The 23284-nt window shown below is 35.9% G+C and overlaps 1 protein-coding gene, 2 long non-coding RNA genes and 1 pseudogene across 3 annotated transcripts; 1 reads left to right on the top strand and 3 right to left on the bottom strand.

Annotated features, from left to right (window-relative positions):
* The first annotated feature begins 4023 nt into the window (after nucleotides 1-4023).
* LOC146923887 (uncharacterized) lies at nucleotides 4024-4738 on the top strand. Its single transcript, XR_015009922.1, has 2 exons — nucleotides 4024-4229; nucleotides 4567-4738. It is a non-coding gene; the product is annotated as an uncharacterized LOC146923887 (long non-coding RNA).
* A 737-nt stretch (nucleotides 4739-5475) lies between these two features.
* Nucleotides 5476-8309, bottom strand: LOC146923886 (uncharacterized). Its single transcript, XR_015009921.1, has 2 exons — nucleotides 7795-8309; nucleotides 5476-7264 (listed from the first exon to the last, which is right to left on the bottom strand). It is a non-coding gene; the product is annotated as an uncharacterized LOC146923886 (long non-coding RNA).
* A 2078-nt stretch (nucleotides 8310-10387) lies between these two features.
* Nucleotides 10388-11714, bottom strand: LOC146923885 (uncharacterized; annotated as a pseudogene).
* A 424-nt stretch (nucleotides 11715-12138) lies between these two features.
* Nucleotides 12139-14145, bottom strand: LOC146923884 (uncharacterized). The gene is made up of 4 exons (XM_085708989.1): nucleotides 13479-14145; nucleotides 13138-13383; nucleotides 12504-12578; nucleotides 12139-12401 (listed from the first exon to the last, which is right to left on the bottom strand). Exons 1-2 carry the CDS (start codon nucleotides 13869-13871, stop codon nucleotides 13156-13158), a joined length of 621 nt encoding a protein of 206 aa, XP_085565115.1. The 5' UTR covers nucleotides 13872-14145; the 3' UTR covers nucleotides 12139-12401; nucleotides 12504-12578; nucleotides 13138-13155.
* Nucleotides 14146-23284: the final 9139 nt, after the last annotated feature.

Below are 23284 nucleotides of genomic sequence, written 5' to 3'. Positions count from 1 at the left end.
TCGTTATTTCTAGGTTATCGTTTAAACATTCGTGTCCAAATCCCTTAAACGATAACAAAGTCGATCGGATAACTTAATCGACCGTGTCCAGCCTGATTAAGTATCCGAAAGCATTAAAATCTTGATTAAAAGTAATTATCAAAGGTTTACAAACTTGTCAAGAGTGATATAACATAAGATAGATTGTTATTCTAGTTATAGATTCAAGAGTTTGTGTCCAAATCATCTTGAATCTCTTTGAAAGCATTAAAAGCAAGAATAACAACAATATTGAATCATATAGCTAGAACCTTATATATTAAAAGATCAAAAGATTACATAATAGCTTGGTTGTTACCTCAATACTACAAAGAAGGTGATAGTTACACATAGACATGTAAACTAATGCAAGGAATGAAGGAAAGATGAAGATTCCATGCCAAGATCCTTGATGTCTCAATGAATCTAGGGTTGAATCTACTCCTTAATCACTTGCTTTGTGTTTCTCTCTTTGAAATAGCTCTAACCTCTCTCTAGAAATGTATAAAATGTTTCAATGGAATAGTGAATGACCTAAAAGAGAGGTAAGAATGCTATTTATATGTGCCTGTGTTTTTACACCTACGCTAATAGCGCAGATTACGCTAATAGCGTGGTATGTCGGCCTATAATCTGGCCAATGGGCTTGTGCCACGTTGGCCTTGCCCTGCTTCTACGCTTCAGCTACGCTAATAGCGTGGTTCTCTGGAGCTTCTACGCTTATAACGTAACCCACGCTTATAGCGTGTTTCTTCATGACAGCCACGCTCCAGGTACGCCTATGGCATAGCTCTCGGGAGCTTGTACGCTAATAGCTCAGAATACGCTATTAGCGTACTCTTCAAAAGTGCTCCAGATCCTACGCCCCAGGTACGCTATTGGCGTATCTCTCTGACCTTGGGCATTTCTTCATCACGCTAATAGCGTAGGACACGCTAATAGCGTGTGACATTGAACTTTGACGTTTCTTGATCCTTGCTTGTATTTTCCTGCACAAAAAGGGTAGAATAAGGCTCAAAAGCATAAATGACATATTTACACAATAATTGGAGTTTTCCATAGAGAATCTTGCAAAACAAGTCACTAAAATGCCTAAACTCCTATATGAAATATATCACTTTTAAACACTTATCAAACTCTCCCCAACTTGGCTTTTTGTTTATCCTCAAACAAATCAATTGAAAAGGAAACTAACAAGGCTTTGGACAAGCTTTTCAACATGGTGTCAAACAATTCAAAACAAAAATAAACAAATGGTGATTCAAATATGATCGCGTGGATAAGCATGAATTCCTCCGCTACTCTAGATTCAAACTAAGAATGCGAAAAATGTCCTAAGCACAACTATACCTCATAAACTTCAAAATATAAACATATCTATCTATGAACCACACCTAACACACTTCTTTAAAAGTAAATACAATGATATGATAACAATAAGTGAGGTAATGAACACACATCCAACAATCATGCTAACATCCTATTTAAGTTAGGTGTCCATCCAAATATCGTCTCAAAAAGCATAAAAGCATGGATCAAAAGGTCTTGCAAGGGTTATAACTTGGCCGGGCTACAAAAGAAATGTCATATGTGGGGCAATTGATCAGAAAGCCTATCAAAGAGGAACATTTTTTTGTATCACAACTTGAAATCCATATACTTCCCTACCAAGAATTACAACCTTTGGTGATTAACAATCAAACTTATAACCTTGACAACTTATTCTATTTTTGATTTTTCTCTATCTTTTTCTTTTCTTTTCTTTTCTTTTCTTTTCTTTTTCAAATGTACAAATTTTTCTTTGATTCAATGTTGTCAGGTTATTTTACAACTTCACCAGAACTTAACATATAATGCCTCCTTTTCTTTTCTTTTCTTTTTTCAAATGTACAAGGGGGATTCGAAGAATCCTAACCGCTGCATACTTTTCTGCAACCAAAATAGGTAAATTTGCTCTGTTGCAAACAAATACAAATTGCAAGTCTCTTTAACCCTTAACTTTTATACCGCCAACTTATAAAAATAAGTAACGAGATTTTTTTGGATGAAAGGACAATCCATGTGGATACGATACTCTACTTATCACTTTATTACTTGGTCAAAGATTGGTACATTTGCCATATCCGACCATCAAGCATCGTGATGTTATAAGAAGGGTTATGACTGCAAGCTTGCTAGCCACTACATATTTGGTGACCAGAATGAGGAGGTGATTGAGGAGGCTGGACATGACACCATGACTTTATTATTAGTTCTTGTTCATGTAATTTGAATGATTTTGGTTTTAAATTGGATGTAAATGAATGACATTATCGTTTCTTCTATTATTGAATGAATGACTTCAATATTTTTTTTTGTTTCTTTTATAAATGATTTGCATGAATGATTGAATGAATGAATGTATGAATGATCGAATGAAAGTTTTAATGAGAAAAAACAACAATTCCGTCAAAAATTGTGTTTTGTCTTTGTTTCCAGAGCACAATTGTAGTTAACTGCCGTTGAATGCAATTTTGTGTGGTTGAGGTTGCACTGACAATTTCAGTAGTCCACGACGCATAAAAACTTCTATAAATAGGCATGTTTGGTTCATTTGTTGTAAAACTCAATAAAGAACCGTAAACACTTATCTCGAGGATCTAAACACGAAGAGGTTATTTTGAACTTGATCTTGCTGCCCTGTCAATATAAATATTACAGTTGGTAGGGTAGTATGACCAAGTTCATAACAACATCTTGGAACATCATCCCTTTCAACATCACTCATCTTATAAATTCAACCGTAACATGTTAGGCTTCCTTAATTGTGTCTACGTAATTATCTTATTAATTCAACATTTGTTTTATATTGTTTTACATGCAATGTTTTTATTTAGGTAATTTCATCTTAGAAATTCTAATGCTACATATATCTCAATTTCTGTTTGTTTTTGAAGAAGTCTGGGAGTGAGAGTGGTTTTTCAGGTACAACGAGACTTAAGTTTCGATGGTACAACGACGACAATTAACTGTGCGAACATTGGTTAATTTTTGTTGGGGTATTAAGGTAATTTTTGGATTTGAAGAGCAAATTTAAAAGCTTTAAGAGCAATTTTTAATAATGGTTGGGTCTACATCAATCTCATTAGATTTAAAAAGACTCATCCGTCCCGTAAGTGTAGCTCAGTTGGTAGTTACCAGGGATAATTTGTGCAGGGCCGGGGGTCGAACCCCGGATTCCCCACTTCTCCACACATTATGTGTGTGAATCTAGCCACTAGGCTACTTGACCAAAAAAAAAAAAAAGACTCATCCTTTAGTTAAACTCAACTTCATCATCAAAATAAGGAGAAAAATCAGCTATGTTGAAAGTTGTCGAAACTCCATATATTATGGATATTTCGAACTTGTAAGGATTATGATGATTCCTCACCAATCACTATTTTTAGAATATTTTTAACTAAGTTTTTCGTCTATTTTTATAAGTTTTGCATTTGATTTAGAGTCAATTTGAATAAATTTTAGTTTTTTATTTCCTTAGTCAATTAGGTAGTTTTTGATAAACCCCCAATTGAACAATTTTATCATCGTAAGAAAAATATTGATCTAGAAGGACTTTTGATAGGAATGATATATAGAACCAAGGTCTAAAGGTTAGGTAATTACTAAAGTAATATGACTTTCATCATGAAAGTTTCATGTTTGGGACGTCAAATTTGGTCTTGTGTGATTTTTGATAAGTAACATATCATATTCTATTGACAAATGATAAAAGGTTTTCATGTTACTGAGTATGAAGAAAATGTATTTTATAATATTGTGGATTTATGGTGACGAATGATAATGAAGCTCTTTGAGAACTTTTAGAGCTAGTTAATCAATTGAATTATCAAATCAGATAATGAAACTTATATAAATTTTTGTATGTCTTTCAAAAAAACAAAGTTTGATGTTACATTATCATTTTACTAAGTTTTATTGGGTTTGGTTCGACCCGCCTAATTATTTTTTTGGTTTGCTATTCTTTTTTATTAATAATCTATAAGATAAGATGCCTTTGATATACTATATTTTGGAGTATCGTAGTACTGAATCACCCATCCACTAAACTAATTTAGTAAATAATTTACAACTTGATATATCACCAGTCCACTAAAATGATATAGTGATATCACAATTGCTTTGGCGCTCAAGATATCCATCCAAACTCTCAAGTCTCAATGTCAAATCAGGTGGGACCAGCTCTTCACTACAAAATTGTTGTTTTCTATTCTGTATAGTACGGAGTACATGTAAATATGGAATGCTAGGATCACACTCTCTAACACTCTCCTTTTAACACACCTAATTATTTGAAGTCACATCACCCCACTTTTTTATTCATGTACTTGGCTACCGGTTGCATTTTTCTAACCATTTATGTATTTTATTAGATTATTATTAACCTTTTAATTAGAAAAACAAATCACAGTCTCTTTCTTCTGCAAGTTCTCTCCGTCGTAAAACAATTAACAAACCTTTGAACACCTGCTCTTCCAACACTCTTTTTTTCTTCTTTCCGTTTTATAGATCACAAGAGCTCGTGAAGATGGAGGCAAAGAGAGACCAGACAGCCATAGATCTGCAAAGCCATTGTCAAAGATAAATAAATAAAAAAAATTAAAATGGAAATATGTTGTAACTTGTTTCGCCGGTTTCCAGGTTAAGGAATAAAAAAGTGGGGTGATGTGGCTTCAAATAATTGGGTGTGTTAAAAGAAGAGTGTTAGAGGGTGTAACCCTAGCATTCCTCGTATATAAATAAAAGTACAATCCAGTTTAGAGTGCCACTCCAAAACATATAGATTGGCCTGCAAATATAAGCTAAGCATTCATAATCATTGATTAAATATTGTTAAGTACATTTATTAGACATACATATATACATCCGATGGAGAGAGGAGCATTTTTATCTTTTGAAATTATCCATCCAAACTTGACTTCAACATCATTTACCATTATTTCCTCACCTAACCACCTAACAATGCCTTCCCATATTTTTTTTTCTTTCTTTCTTTTAGAAGAGGAAAAGAACAGATAGTTCACAATTCAAGCATTTTAAAAAAAAAAACACACACATGAAAGAACATGAGAGATTGTACAACCAAAAGCACCTTTCAAACCATTAGCCATAAGATAAAAACCACTATAAAAAACCATTGGCAAAATGTAAAAACAGTACCAAAAAGTTATATCAGTAATAGTAGTTACCTACCAATAATTCATTCACTTTTCAATATGAAAAACAAGTAAACTAGTAGTTATTCATACAATAATTACTTGCCATCTATAAATATCTACTTCACTACCCAATCCATTGCATTCTTCATTCAATCTTCCTCCGTCCCTCATATATTTACTCTCCTATATTTTTTTTCTTTCTCCTTCCATAATCACTTGTTAATCTTTTATTTTCTACCTCTAGTTTTCATATCCCCACTTGTTTTTTCTTTTTTAAGTTTTGGATCATTTTACTAAGTCAATCTTTTTATTCAGTTCCACATAGTTGTTAGGTTATGTCGATTTGACGAAAAACATGATATTTACAATTAAATTTATCGTTCAACTCATTTTATTATATTCAAATGTAGTTCATTTTATATTCTACTAAAATCAATCAATTCATCGAACTAAATATTTGTCACTGTATAACCAAACAGAAACACCATGTCAAACTTTGGTTTGGTCTCCTCACAAATACAGTGTCTTCCATAATCATTAGTGTAGAAGTGATTGTGCTTCAGTAGCAATTCTCAAACGCATGTCCAATGTCATTACCATTTTTCAATGATATGGTTGGAATGCTTGGAGCTTTTGGGTTCTTGCCCAATTGACATGTACATTCCAAAAAAGAAGACTGGAAGATGGACTAACAGATGTTTAGATTATAGATAAGGTGAATGCAATTTAATTATTGTTTAGGGAAAAATAATGTAATGGTTTCTAGTATGTGTTGTATAAGAGATAAAAGAAGCGTGTATATTTTAACATAAAAGTGGTGAAATTTAAACATCTCTCTCATAGTAGTGTAATTTATTTTAATAATTTTTATCTTATTTTGATGATTATGTATTGTAGTAACATATATTTTGACGTTATTTTACCGCCACAACCAATCCCCCCACTCACTCCTGAAGAAGGTCTGTTTGAACACATACATTTCATATTGCAATCTTTCAAATCTCCTATTGGTATGATTTATGGAATTGTAGCTCTTAAGTTGAGGCCAACAATAATTGGACTATTGTTCCACTTGTAGGTGGAAAACAGAAAATTGGATATAGATGAATTTTCAAAACATTTCAATGACTGTGATATTTTCACTAAAGATAATCCATTTCAAAATAGTTATTCGAGTTAGTGAAAGTGTTTCATATACTAATATAAGCATTTGAGTAATGCTATATTTAGAGAAACAAGCACCACACTAGCTAGTTAAGTAAAGTACTCATTAAAGCAATCAAACTCATAATACACAAGTGTCTATTACTAGTTGGTACCAAAACCACATATAGAATGAAACATCATGCCTTGTTCATCACAGTACATATGATACGATACATAAGTTGTTATTAATCACGATAGTCAACCACGCGGAACCAAAAACTACAAAGTAAAATCCTCACCACATATCTTCCTTTGGAGCACTTTGAACGAAAATAAGGGTTTTTTGGGCTGAATGCATTGGCAGCATCCTCAGCCCTTTTAGAAGCATATTTAGACATGTTTTTGACCTTTTTCTCTTGACTCTCACTTGTTTCGACCTTGGACCTTTTCCTAGGACTATGACACTCTTTGTTTGGTTCTCCATTAGTACTTAGACCATTTACAATGGTCACCAACATTAAATAGAGCTGTCAAAACGGGCTACCCGGCCCGCGACGGGCCTGCCCATGACGGGCTCGGGCTTTTGCGGGCCGGGCCAAAAAGGCCCGGAAGATAAACGGGCTCAAAAATATTTGTCCAAGCCCGGCCCTTTGCGGGCTACGGGCTTTCGGGCCAGCCCGGTTAATTTAGAATTTTAATTGACAAAATTACAACCATAGGAAGTTTATTTTAGTTTTAGAATATTGAGTGATTTGGTAACCAGACAATTGACAAAATTACAACCATACGAGACATATATGGCCAAGACAGTAATTCATAATTCAAACCTGTGGAGCTTCTTCTGAACGGTTCCACTAGTCAACAATGCTGATTTTTTTTTGAGAGGAACAATGCTGATTATCCTGAAGTGAAATAGAATAGGTGATAATAAATTAGAGAAGAAATGTGCTACACTTGTGAATCCAAATACTAGTACTAATGGGATGTATCACGAAGTACTGATTATTATGAAGTATCACTATCACAAACACTATAACGTGATCAACATTGTTCCTCTCAAAAAAAAATAATGTGCTACACTTGTGAACAATACTAGTACTGATTATTACGAAGTATCACTATCACAAACACAAAGTTGTGATCTTATAAAACGAAAATAATAGTCATAAACAACTGTCAATTATCAGAGCCTACCTATGGGATGTATCATTCATGTAAAATATAGGCTGACTCTCGTAAAATATAGGCTGAGAAAAAGACATGAATAAAAATAAATCAAACTTAAATTACCATGGCATAATTATTTATATAACAAAGACAAAGAAAAGCACACAACTGTTAAACATTTGTAATCAACAACCGTGTTTAAATTCATGCTTACTATTTGAGAGAGAAAAATGGAAAATAAATTCCAATGTTAAGGATGGCTCACCAAAGAACTGAAGATGATGAAGCTTGCGATGTGGTGTGGTGGTTGAGGATGGTGGCGCTACAGCAGATCTATGTTCAGTTAGAGTGGGCGGTGGAGGAGTGATGTGCGGCGGCGATGGATGAGTGACAGCAGATCTAGTCATGCTTTTCTTTCTTTTCTTTGTGAATGTGGTAGAGAGAGTCAGAGAGAGAATGAAGTGAGTGAAGTGAATTGGTTTCCTTGTATTTGGGATTTTGGGTTGGGCCTCTTTAGCCAAACATGAATTTTTTTTCCTGTACATCGTGATACAATTGGTGCTTTGGGCTGGGCTGGGTTGTAGAAAATTTAATATTAAAAAAATTATTATAAAATAAACGGGCTACCCTCGGCCCGGCGGGCTAGCCCGCAACGGGCTCGGGCCTCAACGGGCTCGGGCTAAAAAGGCCCGGTTTTAAACGGGCCAAAAAAATTATGTCCAAGCCCTTCATTTTTCGGGCTTTTTCGGCCCGGCCCGGCAGGCCCGGCCCGTTTTGACAGCTCTAACATTAAACACCCTTCAACACCCACTTTTTCAATTCCCAACACTCCACATCATCTTCTCTCTCTTAATTCAACACTCATTCAACTTTAACCTCTCCAATGGTTTTTTTTCATTCAACACTCTACCCCACCACCTTTTATTTCTTATTCTTATTTAATTTTATATTTTTGTTTTTATAATTACATAAAATTACAATTATCGATTATAATTAAATTAAAATAAAGAAACACTTAACATTTTTTTTTTGTAAAAACAAAATTTATTTAAATAATTTATTTTTATTTTCTTAACTTAAAATGCAATACAACAACTAAGCACGCAACACACAAATAACTTAAAATGCAAGAAAAAAAAAGCACACAACACACAAGCAATTTATTTAGTACGATACAAATCATCTTCAATCACGAAACATTCCAAACTTTGTCCATATGTGCTTCACTAGATCTGCTTGCAATTCGTGATGAACATTTGGATCACGCAACTCGGATCTAGCACGCACATGATTTGCAAAAGTGGGTAACACCTCGGTTGAGTATGGTTGCGGTGTACTAGATCCACTTCCCTCAGATTGCTCAAAATCAGTCCAACGTTGAGCATATGTATCTCGTTCATCCTCAACAATCATATTATGTAATATGATGCATGACCTCATGATGATACCCAAATCAGCTATGTCCCACAAGCGAGCTGGTTCACGGATGATTTTAAATCGAGCTTGAAGCACTCCAAAAGCACGTTCGATGTCCTTCCTACAGCTCTCCTGTTGTTTTGCAAATAACTTATCGGGTTCACTTTGAGGAAGTCTAATCGATTTGACGAAAGTTGGATAAGAAGGGTAGATACCATCAGCTAGATAGTATGCCATATTATAGGGACGTTGATTCACAAAGAAATTCACCCTTGGAGCCTTACCCTGTTCCACATCATCAAACACCGGTGACCGGTCTAGAACGTTGATATCGTTCAATGTTCCTGGACATCCAAAAAAGGCATGCCAGATCCATAGATCATGAGATGCAACTGCTTCAAGAATAACTGTTGTGGTTCCCTTATCCCCCCTAGTAAATTGACCTTCCCATGCTTTAGGACAATTTTTCCACTCCCAGTGCATGCAGTTAATACTCCCGATCATCCCTGGGAACCCCCGCATTTCACTAACATGTAGTATTCTTTGAAGGTCATCTTGGGTTGGTGCTCTCAGGTACACTGCCTCATACAATCGTATGATTCCTTTACAGAATCTACGTAAGCACTCCAATGCTGTAGTACCTCCTATTTTGATGTATTCATCGACCGCATCTGCTGCCACACCATATGCTAACATTCGCATTGCAGTTGTACATTTTGCTAAGGGTGATATACCTTCTTTGTCAGTGGCATCAACTCGCTGGGTGAAGTAGTTATCACTACTTGAAAGGTCTCCAACGATTCGAAGGAAAACGTGTTTTTGCATCCGGAACCGACGACGAAACATTGCATCGTCATATGTAGGCTCATTGGCAAAGTAGTCGTCAATGAGTCTTTGGTTTGCCGCTGAATGATCTCTATTTAAATATTTTCTACTACGAGATCCACTACCTTCCTCTATTTGTTTTCGACGCTGAATAAATCGGTTGACGATATAAGTGTCTTCAGCATCACGGTTTTTGAAGTAGGCTGTGAAATCATAAGGATCCATTGATAATTTTTGGTGATATTGGAAGTAGATATGAATAAGATTTGTGATATTGGAAGTAGATCTAAATGCAATTTGTGATATTGGAAGTAAATATGATAATTTTTTGTGATATTGGAAGTAGATCTGAGTCCCTATATATAGAATATGTGTGGTGGACAGTGATGATAATTAAAGTCACGTATGCATAGTATGTGTAAAACAACTACTGAGGAATACCATGGACTGTGATGCATAGTATGTGTAAAACAAGTAGTTTGGAATACCATGGGCTGTGCAATTAAATTCAAGTATGCATAGTATGTGTAAAGCAAATAGTGATGAATACCATGGGCTCTGTGATATTAAAGTCACGTATGCATAGTATGCATAATTATTTAAAGTAAACATTGGGGACTAGACAACACTGACAATTATTTAAAGTAAACATTGGGGACTAGACAACACTGACAATTATTTAAAGTAAACATTGGGGACTAGACAACACTGACAATTTTGACCGAATACAAACAAATATTACAGTGAAATTAATTTCCATACAGCTCACGCTACAAGTTTTCCAACATTTCTTTTTTCCTGTCATTGAGATGCTCTTGGGAACTTAACTTTATGTACAATTTCATTTTCTTCAATCTATTTTTCTCTTGTTGCACTGCAGTGTACTCTTTCATTTCTGCAGTGTACTCTTTCAAGTGTTCAATCTCTTGCACCTTCATTTCTTTGAATTTAACCCACTCATTTTTCTCCTCCTCCAAGGCAGCGTCCTTGCTTTGCTTTTTTCCTTTTTTTTAGCTGCCTCCCTACCCATTGGACGAGCACTAGATCCTACAGAGTCCTCGTGAGATCTCTTAGATCCACTACTTCCTGAGCCAACATTTCCTCCTACTTGACTAACATAACGTGGTTGATCACGGAGAGCGCGCCATTCTTCCTTTAAAGTAAACTGAACATTCTTCCCACATGCATATAATTCCTGGGCTTTTGCCTCCACATCATCTTCCGACCAACCGCTTCCTTGCAAACGCTTAGCGGCATCATAAGCACCAACCCATTTATTTATTGCTTTGTTCATGTAATTAAAACGGTTTCGACATGCAACTAGATCACGGGGAGAATCAAATGAGCAATACTCATTACAATACTCAGCAATTTTACCCCAATATGTTTCTCCTCTCTGGTTTCTCCTAACAACACTGCTTGTTCCATATTTAATCCATGCACTAATTAGCACCAAATTTTGTTGAGTGTTCCATGCTGGTTCCTTACTTTTCTTGCTCTTAGGAGTTGAATCTTCAGTGCCTTCATCAGCAACTGCCATGCCAGCAGGAGTTATTTGTGTTGAAAATTCAGGATATTGAGATGCACTACCACTGGGGAAATTTTCATTCTCCATTGGCATATAACCATGAAACGGGGGTGTTTGAGATGGATATCTCATCATCGATCCATAATATCCATGAAAGTTTGGAACAGAGGATGACTGGTTGAAATTTGGTGTAAAACCAAAATTAGGTACGTTTTGAGGTATGTTTTGAGGACGTTGGTTGAAAAATAGATTTGGATTTGGATGATTGTTGGGATTTTCGTAGTTAAATGGGAAATTAGAATAATTTTGGCTGTTGAAAGGGTTATTATTGGGATCCATTTCACAAAAAAGAAGATTAAAACTTCACTTAGTTTGCTAATAGAAAGATAATAATGAGATGAAGATAGTGAAAAACTTGGTTTTTTTTCTGTGTCCAAATCAAATGAACCAAGTCTCTATTTATAGAGGGAAAAAAATCATGAATTTTGGTATTTTTTTTTTTTAATAATTATTTTTCACCGAAATAATTGATTTACAAAATTAAAATCATAAAATCTGCGTGACCAATCAGAGCGTGACACGTCTGCAGGCTTATCCAAAAAGCAATCCCTCTCTCTTCTGGTCTGCAGCTCACACGCTGCTGTCTGCGCGTGTGCTGCACGCGCCTGTGCGGTCCAATTGCGCGCCGCCACGTGGCATTCTGTGGCAGATTAATTGGTGTTGAATCTGTTAATCCTCTCTCTCATCCAGCAGTTCATTCAACACAGATTCAACATGCCATTGCAGTGGTTTTCCTTGTTGACTGTCAGGTTAAACACTCCCATTGCACATAGTCTTAGAGTTTTGAATGGATAGCAAATTTCAACAGAAGTTGCATCAAATATAATAACACTAAAATTTGAATTCCCTTCATATTTGAAAGACAAGTAATAACCGTATCCTACAGAATAGTATTTTGAAAACTGTTGCCATTTGTTGCAAAAGAAAACGTCCTTGCCACATATCTTCAACTCCATTTTCCAAATTAGACCATCCGGAACAGTAACTGTAGCAACATTCTTGAGTTCATTCCCAAATATTGTTATAAAGTCTTCTGGAATTCTCTGCAGTTATCATCACTCGTTCAATTGATGATAATATAACTCATCGGTTCTAATATAGGATTATAATAATGAGAGATAGAGAGAGCGAGAGGTGAAATTTACAATTTGTTTGGCATGAATGGGTGACGGAAGTATGGCCTTCTTAAAATGTTTGGATTCCCTAACTTCCTTCTCCGCCTGCAATTCAATAAGTAATAAGTGTTAACAATTCACACATTCAGATCACCGATTCACATTATAAACAAAGAATAATGAACTCGTATGTGGCGTGACGTGTGAGCAGTTCATGTCGCGAAAGAAAAACACGCTCTCACATTTAAAGTATTTGAAATCAGATAATGAGAAAGAATGATTAGGAATTTTATTCACTGCTTCTGTTACTAACTACACTTGGTCCATATTGCTCATTGATGATAGCAATAAAAAGGGCAATCCGGTGCACTAAAGCTCCCGCATACTCAGGGTCCGGGAAGGGGTCCCACCATTTTTGGTGTATTGTACGCAGCCTTACCCTATTTTTACATAAGAGGCTGTTTCCAGGACTTGAACCCATGACCTTTCAGTCACATGACAACAACTTTACCTTTCAGTCATTGATGATAGCTATCAGTAACTAAAAAACCTAACAACCAACAAAACTACCTATATGAATTACAATACAACAGTTACAACATTAGAAGAAAAAATTGTAAGAAAATAGAACTGACGCATAAATGAATGTGAAACAGCTCTTTACCGTGTGAGAAGCTGTAACTTAGAACAGAACACGCGGCTTCCTCTTGATAAGCTCAAACTCGTACATAACTCCATCTGATAGATTGTTTTCCCTTGCAAATCTAAAGAATCCAAACGTTATTCGCATTGATTTTCCACCGCTTTTATTCAATACACAATAAACTTCCCACTGCTTTCCTTGAGAATTTTGGAGCTTGAACAGAACATTTGGTTTCAAATACTTTGCAGCGAATTCAGCAGGAACATACTACACAATGGAGAAACAGTCTATTTAAGTGACACCATAAATATATAACTCAAACATTTACTTTAAAACCAAATAATGTATAGTAAAATCATCACCGCATATCGACAGTCAAAGGATTGGGAACGAAAAGAAGGGTTTTTTGGGTTGGTTCCATTGGCAGCATCCTTTGTTCTTTTCGGAGCAAAGTTGGAAGAACGCGTTGTGTTTGGTTCTCCATTAGTCTTCCCAGTTTTGAATAGATAGGAAATCTCGACAGAATTTGTATCATATATAACAACATTAAACTTTGAATTCCCTTCATACTTGAAATCTACAGAACAACCATAACAGATAGAGTAGTGTTCTGCGAACGGTTGCCAATTTTTACAAAAGAAAACTTCGTTGCCACGTTTCTTTACTTCCATCATTCCCAAATCTTTCCCAAATCTTGTTATAAACTCATCTGGAATTCTCTGTAGTGACCAATCTTTAGAGGAAGGGTGATACATTTATGATATTTCCACAATTTAAGAAATTACTCTCATGAAAAGCTTCAGGTAAGTGCGTGTTTGGATTCAGTTTTGACATGTTAGTAGAATTGATTTTGACTCTAGAATATTCTAACTTGAAACTAAGATTTGAAGTTTTCTAACTCCATTCAACTTAAGTCACTCTCAGTAAAAGTTTAAACTTCTTTACACCCATAGAATGAAAGACACACTAAACAGAATGACTGATTACCTTGAATGTCCAAACATACAAAAGAGTCACACATTATCTAAAATAGATGATGTGATATCAAGTAAATTCAAACAAAATAGATGATGTGATATCAAGTAAATTAAAATAGATTTTTTGGACTTACAATTTCATTAAAATAGATTTTAAATTTCAACTTTGCAAATTTAAAGATTTTTTGGACTTACAATTTCATGAAATTTAATATACAAAATAGATGATGTGATATCAAGTAAATTAAAATTCGCCCAAATAACAACGGTGAAAGTTCTTTTAATCCTGAAATTTGATGCCATGAAAAAAATGATAATCTTTAAATTGCAAGGTTGAAGTCTAAAACAAAATACAACAGAAGAAATTTGTTCAAATGACCTAGAGCAAAAATACATTTAACCATATTTCTGACACAATCTTATGATTGATATAGTAAAAATGTGAAGAGAAAAAAAAGAGGGAACAAGTACAAAAATAAAAGGGTGTTATTATACTTCCATCCCACGTGTTGTTTTTGTAATGTTTGGTTTCTTTGTAGCATTGATCTCGTAATTATAACCGATTCTACTCGAAGTTAAAAATTGTACCTTCTAATTATAAAAATGTTTTTTATATACAAATTTATTGTTGACCTCACTTTTAAATGAATGTATCTAAACATAAATCATTTTACATTCAATTCAATTTTACACGATCAATTCATTCAAAATTCAAACATACACTAAATTGAAATTTAGTCTATTTTTAAAGTAAGCCTTTCAGATCATAAAAATGTTTGACTAAGCACAATTTTCATTGTTCTCCACCTGCTACAGTTGACATTGTTGGAACAACATGTGTTTAACAATGAACCTTAAAGAGTTTTGATGATAACAAGGTATTAAAAATTGTAAATTGGACTAGCTAATATTTGTTCAAGTGTACAGGACCATAATTAAAAAGGTACATCATCATTGGTTCTGAATGAGCAAATATAGAGCATAGGAAACAACATAATTGAAGCTTGGACGCTCCTGAAGGCAACGTGCTCCTGAAGTTAAGTCGCTTCTGAAGTAAGAATAGTGCTCCTGAAGACAAGAGGTCCAGAAGTCATATCATCAGAAGCTGCATCATCAGAAGCTGCAGAAGTCATATCATCAGAAGCTGCATCATCAGAAGCTGCCTCATCAGAAGCTATTTCACCAGAAGCTGAATATCAACTGGATTTGCAAAGATTCAAGAATTGAAGAATTATCACTGCAAAAGCTGTCTATTGGATTCGAAAATGCTACAAAGGATTAGTGGAATTTTGCAACGGTCATTTCAAAGGTGTTTGAAGGCATGTGCTTGCAATTTGGACGAAAGCGTTGACATTTGTACGAATTGTACAACCACGTTCTCCACTACTCTGTTTTGTGTCCACGCTACAAGACAAGAAAACAGCTCCAGAATACGGCTTCGCCTGCATAGATGTTCCTTTGGATAAGGAATGGATTTCAAATTAGTTCTTCATAGGACAACAACCAAATCAGGCAAAAGATCAAAGGTGAAAGATCAAGCTTCAACAACGACTCTTTGGGTGCTGGCAATTTCACAACGTCTCTTTCACACCTCTATATAAAGGAGTGAAGATCTAGAGATTTTGGTAATGCTGAACAACAGACTCTCAATACTTTTACAAGTGCCAAATCTTTGCTGAAATTGTTCTGCATTCACTTAGAATTTCTGTGTCTCAAAGTCATATCTTAGAAATTCTTAAGTCCATTGAGTCTGTATCTGATTTGTATTGTGAGCACCTCTGATTGTATATCAAGTGTTCAACCTTAAACAATTTTCTGTGTAATTTTGTTTAGTTAGGAAGTCTCTTGCAATTGTGCTTGAGCAGGAAGTCTCTAGCTTGTGTGCTTGAGCAAAGGAAGTCTCTTGCTTGTGTGCTTGAGCAATTGTAATCATATATTACTCTTAGTGAAATCTCCTTGGAAGTGCAAGGGGGACTGGACTACTTCCGGTTTGTGGAAGGAACCAGTATAATTGCTTTGTGTCGTTCTTCTTCTCTCTCTCTGTTTTATTCCGCTGCATTTAGATTCTGATTATCACTTCAGAAGCTGTCTCACTTAGCTTCTGATCAGTGTGTTCAGTTTTTAGGAGAAACGAAGAATTTTTCAAAACACAATTCAACCCCCCCTTCTTGTGTATTTTCTCACCTTCAGACATCACTTTGCAAACTCTTTTCATTACCATGCCAGCCGTTGAACCTCACAAAAACACACATTGGCATGCAACAACTTGTCATATCTACTAGTAGAGACTATTTTGATTTTTAGGTCTGTTATCATATTTGTTGTCAACAAACTCAGCCAATTCCATTTAGATGTCAGTTACTACATTTTATAGTAGCTAAGTTCTACAGAAGAGCAGGGAATTCTTTTCCTTGCTCACTCTTCCACTAAAGTCACAACCTATGATGTATGCCAATTAGGCCAAATTTTGTGTTCCACTGGCGTAGCTCAGTCTTTAGCAGAGGGAGAATGTAGGTTAATTGCTTTTCTCACAAGTAAACTTCTCTTGGGCTAAGGTTTTCTATGATCTATGACAATATGTTATCAATTTAGATAGAACACAATCTAGCATCCAATGAAATATCTAAACATATTGGACAGTGATTGCCACTTCATCAGGCAACATGTAATATTATCAGTAAAAGCTAGCAACATGTCAAATATACACGTCAAAAAAAAAAAAGTGTCAAATATAATATTTTGTAAACTGTCTAGCCGACATGTTGGTAACACTTAACCATGCTGTTGTGTAACACTTAACCGTGCAACAGTCAAAGATCTGAGAAAAACATGTCTACTCCTCCTCCTAATGGTTCTGGTGATACTAGCTATAAACATGTCTCACATGATTATAGTGATAGTAAGAAATCCAGTGTTGGAAAGATTCCAAAATTAAATGGAGATGCTGAAGAGTTCTCTTGGTGGAAGACCAACTTTTACAGTTACATCATGAGCCTAGATGAAGAATTATGGGATATTCTGGAAGATGGTGTTGGTGATTTAGTCCTTGATGAAGAAGGAGCTGCTGTGGATAGAAAGAAACATACTCCAGAACTGAGGAAACTCTACAAGAAGCATCATATTATCAGAGGAGCCCTTGTCACTGCCATACCCAAAGCAGAATACATGAAGATGAGTGACAAATCCACTGCTAAAGCTATGTTTGCTTCTCTCTGTTCAAATTATGAAGGGAGCAAGAAGGTCAAAGAAGCAAAGGCTCTCCTGCTTGTACATCAGTACGAGTTATTCAAGATGAAGGATGATGAAACTATTGAGGAGATGTACTCAAGGTTTCAAACCTTAGTTTCTGGGCTACAGATTCTAAAGAAGAGCTATGTTGCTTCTGATCATGTAAGCAAGATACTCAGAAGCTTACCTGCCAGATGGAGACCAAAGGTGACTGCCATTGAGGAAGCTAAAGATTTAAACACTTTAAGTGTCGAAGATCTTGTTAGTTCTCTCAAAGTTCATGAGTTAAGTCTTAATGAACATGAGTCTACTAAGAAGAGTAAATCAATAGCTCTTCCATCCAAAGGCAAGTCATCAAAAGCTTTCAAAGTGGTTGAATCTGAAGAGGAAGAACAGTCAAGTTCAGATTCTGAACCAGATGCTGCTGAAATGGCCATGCTCTCAAACAGACTTCAATATCTGGCCAAGAAGAACAGAAAGTTTCTCTCCAGAAGGGGTAACTCCAGAAGCTCAAAGAAAGAAAATCAGAAGGGATGCTTCAACTGTAAGAAGCCGGGCCACTTCATTGCTGAATGCCCTGATCTTCAAAGAGAAAAGTCAAAGGACAAGTCAAAGAGGTCTACATTCAAACCAAGCAAATTCAAGAAGCAGATTAAGCAAAGTTTAATGGCAACCTGGGATGATTTGGGTAGTGAATCTGGATCTGATAAAGAGGAAGCTGATGAAAATGCAAAGGTAGCTGTTGGGTTGGTAGCAACAGCAACTTCAGAAGCTGGATCAGATTCAGACTCAGAAGATGAAAACGAGGTATATTCCAAAATTCCCAGAGATGAACTTGTTGAGTCACTTAAAGAACTTCTTACACATTTTGAAGTAAGAACCAATGAGTTGAAGGATTTAAAAGAAAAATATGTTGAGTTGGTACAACAGCAAAAATCAACTCTATTGGATCTGAAAGCTTCTGAACAAGGACTTAGGGGCTTTGACTTCATGTGTAAAACATATGAAGATCAGCTCAGGTTCTTATGTCAGAAGCTACAAGAAAAGTGTAATGAAAAACCTTTAAGTAACCATGAAATTACTCTTGAAGATTTTATTATATCTGGCATTGACAGAAGCAGAGTAGCTTCTATGATTTATAGCATTTACAAGAACAATGGCAGAGGAATTGGCTTTCCAGAAGTGAAACTTGAGAAAACCAATCTAAAATCTTGTTGTGAATGCATCAAGGAAGGACTGAAAACCTTCTTTGTACCAGAAGGGGCTGAGTTGGAAACTGTTGTTCAATCAGAACCTGAAGCTTCTAGTTCTAAGGCTAAGATTACTTCAAAGCCAAAGAACTCTAAGTCAAAGGCTATGATCAAATCTGATTCCAAGACTTCAAAGGTTAGGATCCTGAAAAGATCAGAAACTATTCCTCAGAGTCTGGTGAAACCAAAATCTGGGGTTCTGAAGTCTAAGTTTCAGAAGAAGACAGTTACTGCTTCTGAAGTACCAAAACCTAAGGTGATTGTTAATCAGAAGTAACCCAACTCACAGCACAAGGTACAAGAAGTGAAGAGTAAAGCCTTAAGTACTAACCTTCCAGGACCCATAGAACAATGGGTACCTAAATCTAAAAATGTCAATGATGCAGGTATGTCTAAGAGCAGTGCCAAAGCAAAGATCATGGTACCTAGACAGCGGTTGCTCAAGACACATGACAGGAGACAAGTCCATGTTCCTCAGCCTAACAATGAAAGAGGGAGGAAATGTGAAATTTGGAGGCAACCAGTCAGGCAAGATCATAGGTACAGGAACTATTGGTAATTCCTCTACCTCAATTAATAATGTATGGTTGGTAGATGGTCTTGAACATAACCTTTTGAGCATTAGTCAATTCTGTGATAATGGTTATGATGTGCTTTTTGAAAAACCCAACTGTACAGTAATCAACAAGGAAGACAAATCCATTGTGTTCAAAGGAAAGAGAGTTGACAATGTCTATAAAATCAATTTTTCTGAACTGGCTGATCAGAAGGTGTTTTGCCTACTATCAGTGAATGATAAGAAATGGATGTGGCACAGAAGGTTGGGACATGCTAACTGGAGGTTAATCTCTAAGCTTAGTAAGCTACAACTTGTGAAAGGGCTACCAGACATTGACTATCATTCAGATGCACTCTGTGGTGCATGTCAGAGAGGGAAAATTGTGAAATCATCTTTTAAAACCAAAGACATTGTTTCAACCTCAAGACCTTTAGAATTACTCCATATTGATTTATTTGGACCAGTGAGTACTGCATCCTTATATGGAAGTAAATATGGATTAGTCATTGTTGATGATTACAGCAGATGGACTTGGGTGAAATTCATAAAGAGTAAAGATGTTGCGTGTGATGTATTCAGTAGCTTCTGCACTCAAATTCAATCTGAAAAAGAATCAAAAATTTTGAAAGTCAGAAGTGATCATGGTGGAGAATTTGTAAATGAGCCATTTGAAGCTTTTTGTGAAAAACATGGAATTTTCCATGAATTCTCTTCTCCTAGAACACCACAACAAAATGGGGTTGTAGAGAGAAAGAATAGAACTTTACAAGAAATGGCCAGAACCATGATTCATGAAAACAATTTACCAAAACAATTTTGGGCAGAAGCAGTGAATACGGCATGCTATGTTCAAAACAGGATCTATATCAGACCTATTTTGGAGAAAACAGCATATGAACTCTTTAAAGGAAGAAAACCCAATATCTCTTACTTTCATCAATTTGGATGTACATGTTACATTCTGAACAACAAGCTCTACCTAAAGAAATTTGATGCCAAGGCCCAAAGAGGAATCTTTTTAGGTTACTCTGAAAGGTCAAAGGCATACAGAGTGTATAATTCAGAAACACTCTGTGTTGAAGAATCTATGCACGTTAAATTTGATGACAAGGAGCTTGAAGATAAAACTTCAAAGCAAGATGAAAGTTTTGCAGAGAAACAGGTTCCTGAAGTTACTCCAGAACCTGATCAGATAGCTGAATCTGAAGATAGTCCAGAAGCTGAACCCACATCAGAAGCGCAGGATGAAGCTGCTTCTGATGAAGCACAAGATGGCTCACATCAAGAAGATCCTCCCAGAAACACATTCAAACACAAGTCTTCACATCCTGAGGAGCTAATCATTGGAAACAAAGATAGTCCAAGAAGAACTAGATCACATTTCAAACAAGTAGAGTCAATGATTGGACTAATCTCAATGATTGAACCTACAACAGTTGATGAAGCACTTTCAGATGATGGATGGATTCTAGCTATGCAAGAAGAGTTGAATCAATTTCAAAGAAATGATGTGTGGGATCTGGTACCCAAACCTCAGCACAAGAACATTATTGGAACAAAATGGGTATTCAGAAACAAGCTGAATGAGCAAGGTGAAGTAACAAGAAACAAAGCCAGGCTTGTTGCACAAGGGTATAGTCAACAAGAAGGCATTGATTACACTGAAACGTTTGCTCCAGTTGCAAGATTGGAAGCAATCAGGTTACTTCTTTCCTATGCAGTTAATCATGGCATAATATTATATCAAATGGATGTCAAGAGTGCATTTCTAAATGGTGTCATAGAAGAAGAAGTGTATGTCAAGCAACCTCCTAGATTTGAGGATATTAAATATCCTGACCATGTTTTTAAACTGAAGAAATCACTATATGGCTTGAAACAAGCTCCCAGAGCTTGGTATGATAGACTAAGTAATTTCTTAATCAAGAATGATTTTAAAAGAGGACAGGTTGATACTACACTCTTCAGAAGGACCCTTGGGAAAGATATTCTTGTTGTGCAAATATATGTTGATGATATTATATTTGGTTCTACTAATGCATCTCTTTGCAAGGAATTTTCTGAGTTAATGCAGGATGAATTTGAAATGAGCATGATGGGAGAACTGAAGTTCTTCCTTGGCATTCAAATCAATCAATGCAAAGATGGAGTCTATGTTCATCAATCAAAGTACACAAAGGAGCTTCTGAAGAAGTTCAAACTTGAAGATTGTAAAGTGATGAACACTCCAATGCATCCTACGTGCACCTTAAGCAAAGAAGATGAAGGAGCTAAAGTAGATCAGAAGCTGTATAGAGGTATGATTGGTTCTTTGTTATACCTCACTGCATCTAGGCTAGATATTTTATTCAGTGTATGCTTATGTGCAAGATTCCAATCAGATCCTAGAGAATCTCATATGACTGCTGTCAAGAGAATTTTCAGGTATTTGAAAGGAACAACTAATCTTGGACTCCTTTATAGGAAATCCTTAGATTATAAGCTAATTGGATTCTGTGATGCTGATTATGCTGGTGATAGGATTGAAAGAAAGTCAACCAGTGGCAATTGTCAATTTCTGGGTGATAATCTTATATCCTGGGCTAGCAAAAGACAAACAACTATTGCTATGTCTACAGCAGAAGCAGAATACATTTCAGCTGCAAGTTGTTGTACACAACTACTTTGGATGAAACATCAGTTGGAAGATTATCAGATAACTGCTAACAGTATTCCCATTTATTGTGATAATACTGCTGCTATTTGTTTGTCTAAAAATCCAATTTTGCATTCAAGAGCTAAGCACATTGAAATCAAACATCATTTTATCAGAGATTATGTTCAAAAAGGGATTTTAGATATACAATTCATTGATACTGAAAATCAATGGGCTGCTATATTTACTAAGCCTTTAACTGTTGAAAGATTTGATTTTATAAAGAAAAATTTGAACATGCACTACGTGTCTGACTAGATGTTTGCTTGCTCCTGAATAGGATTTTAGGTTCTGAAGTTAGTTCAGAAGCAGTAGCCCATCAGAAGCTCTTTATTGAAGTTCTGAGGAAAACTCGCTTCTGATGATGACGTCAGCATCTGAAGTCCAGAAGCTGGATTTGTTGCTTCTGAATAGTTGAATTAGTGGAAACGTTGGGAGTTACTTTTTAAAAGTAACTTCTGGCCCACTAACTTGGTAGTTACTCTGTGAACTTCTTACGTGGCCTGTATGTATTGGTGTATAACTAAAAAGGGCAATGATGATTTTAGCTTTGAAAGTACTTTTCACGCGCCCCCAATTTTGTCATTAATGTTATGTTTGTTTGTCTCTTTTGAATTGCAATCGTTTTACTTTTAACACTTTGTCAATTCACACACTACTCACTCACAACAAACACATTTGCTCTCAAACTTCTTGCGAAGTAAGCGCATTCTCTCAACCTTAGAACCCTAAAATCTTCATCTTCTTCAAATCTTCGTCAATCATCAAATGGCATCATCAAGCTCAAAAGTTTCAGAATCTACATCAAATATGCAAAGCGCACCAGAATCTGGGTCAGTCTACAAAGAAAAGACTATGGATATTCCATGGAAATCCTTAATAGTTCAAGTAGAGTCACCGGTGGACTTTGCTTCACTCAAGAAGTACGAAGTGGAAATGGAAGGATTGATAGAAACTCAGAAGTTGTCTGAGTATTTCAAGATGCTAAATGGGCCAACGTATGTGAACTTGGTCAAGGACTTTTGGTTAAGAGCTGAAGTATACAATGAAAAGCCTGCAAAAGTCGTAAGCAAACAAGCTGGGTCAAAGAAAGGGAAAATGACCATGGATATGAATCCTACATCATTTGATAGCTTAGAAATAAGGTCTGAAGTGATGGGCATTCCTATAACCATCACTGAGGACGTTATAGCTAAAGCTTGTAGAATGAAAGCAGAGGGTAGATTCCAAGAAATAGTCAAGAAGGAAGATGTTCTGCTACAAGGTTACTACAACACTCTTCTGGGTGGGAAGAAAGATGCCAAGCCTTCTGAAATGGAGATTCACAACAGGATGTTGGTGAAATTCAGTAACGACTGCTTCTTTCAAAGGGCAGGAGGGTCTGATCAACCTAACAACCAACAGAAGCTAGCAATTTACTTCATGGCTATTCTGGAAAAGATAAACTTCCCACGATATG

The sequence above is a fragment of the Medicago sativa genome, chromosome 5 (assembly GCF_051527215.1).
Source record: "Medicago sativa cultivar Bolivia chromosome 5, Bolivia_mono, whole genome shotgun sequence".
Classification (NCBI taxonomy): Eukaryota; Viridiplantae; Streptophyta; class Magnoliopsida; order Fabales; family Fabaceae; genus Medicago; species Medicago sativa.
Note: the sequence above shows the minus strand (reverse complement) of the source record. Positions and strands in the feature narration are given on the sequence as shown.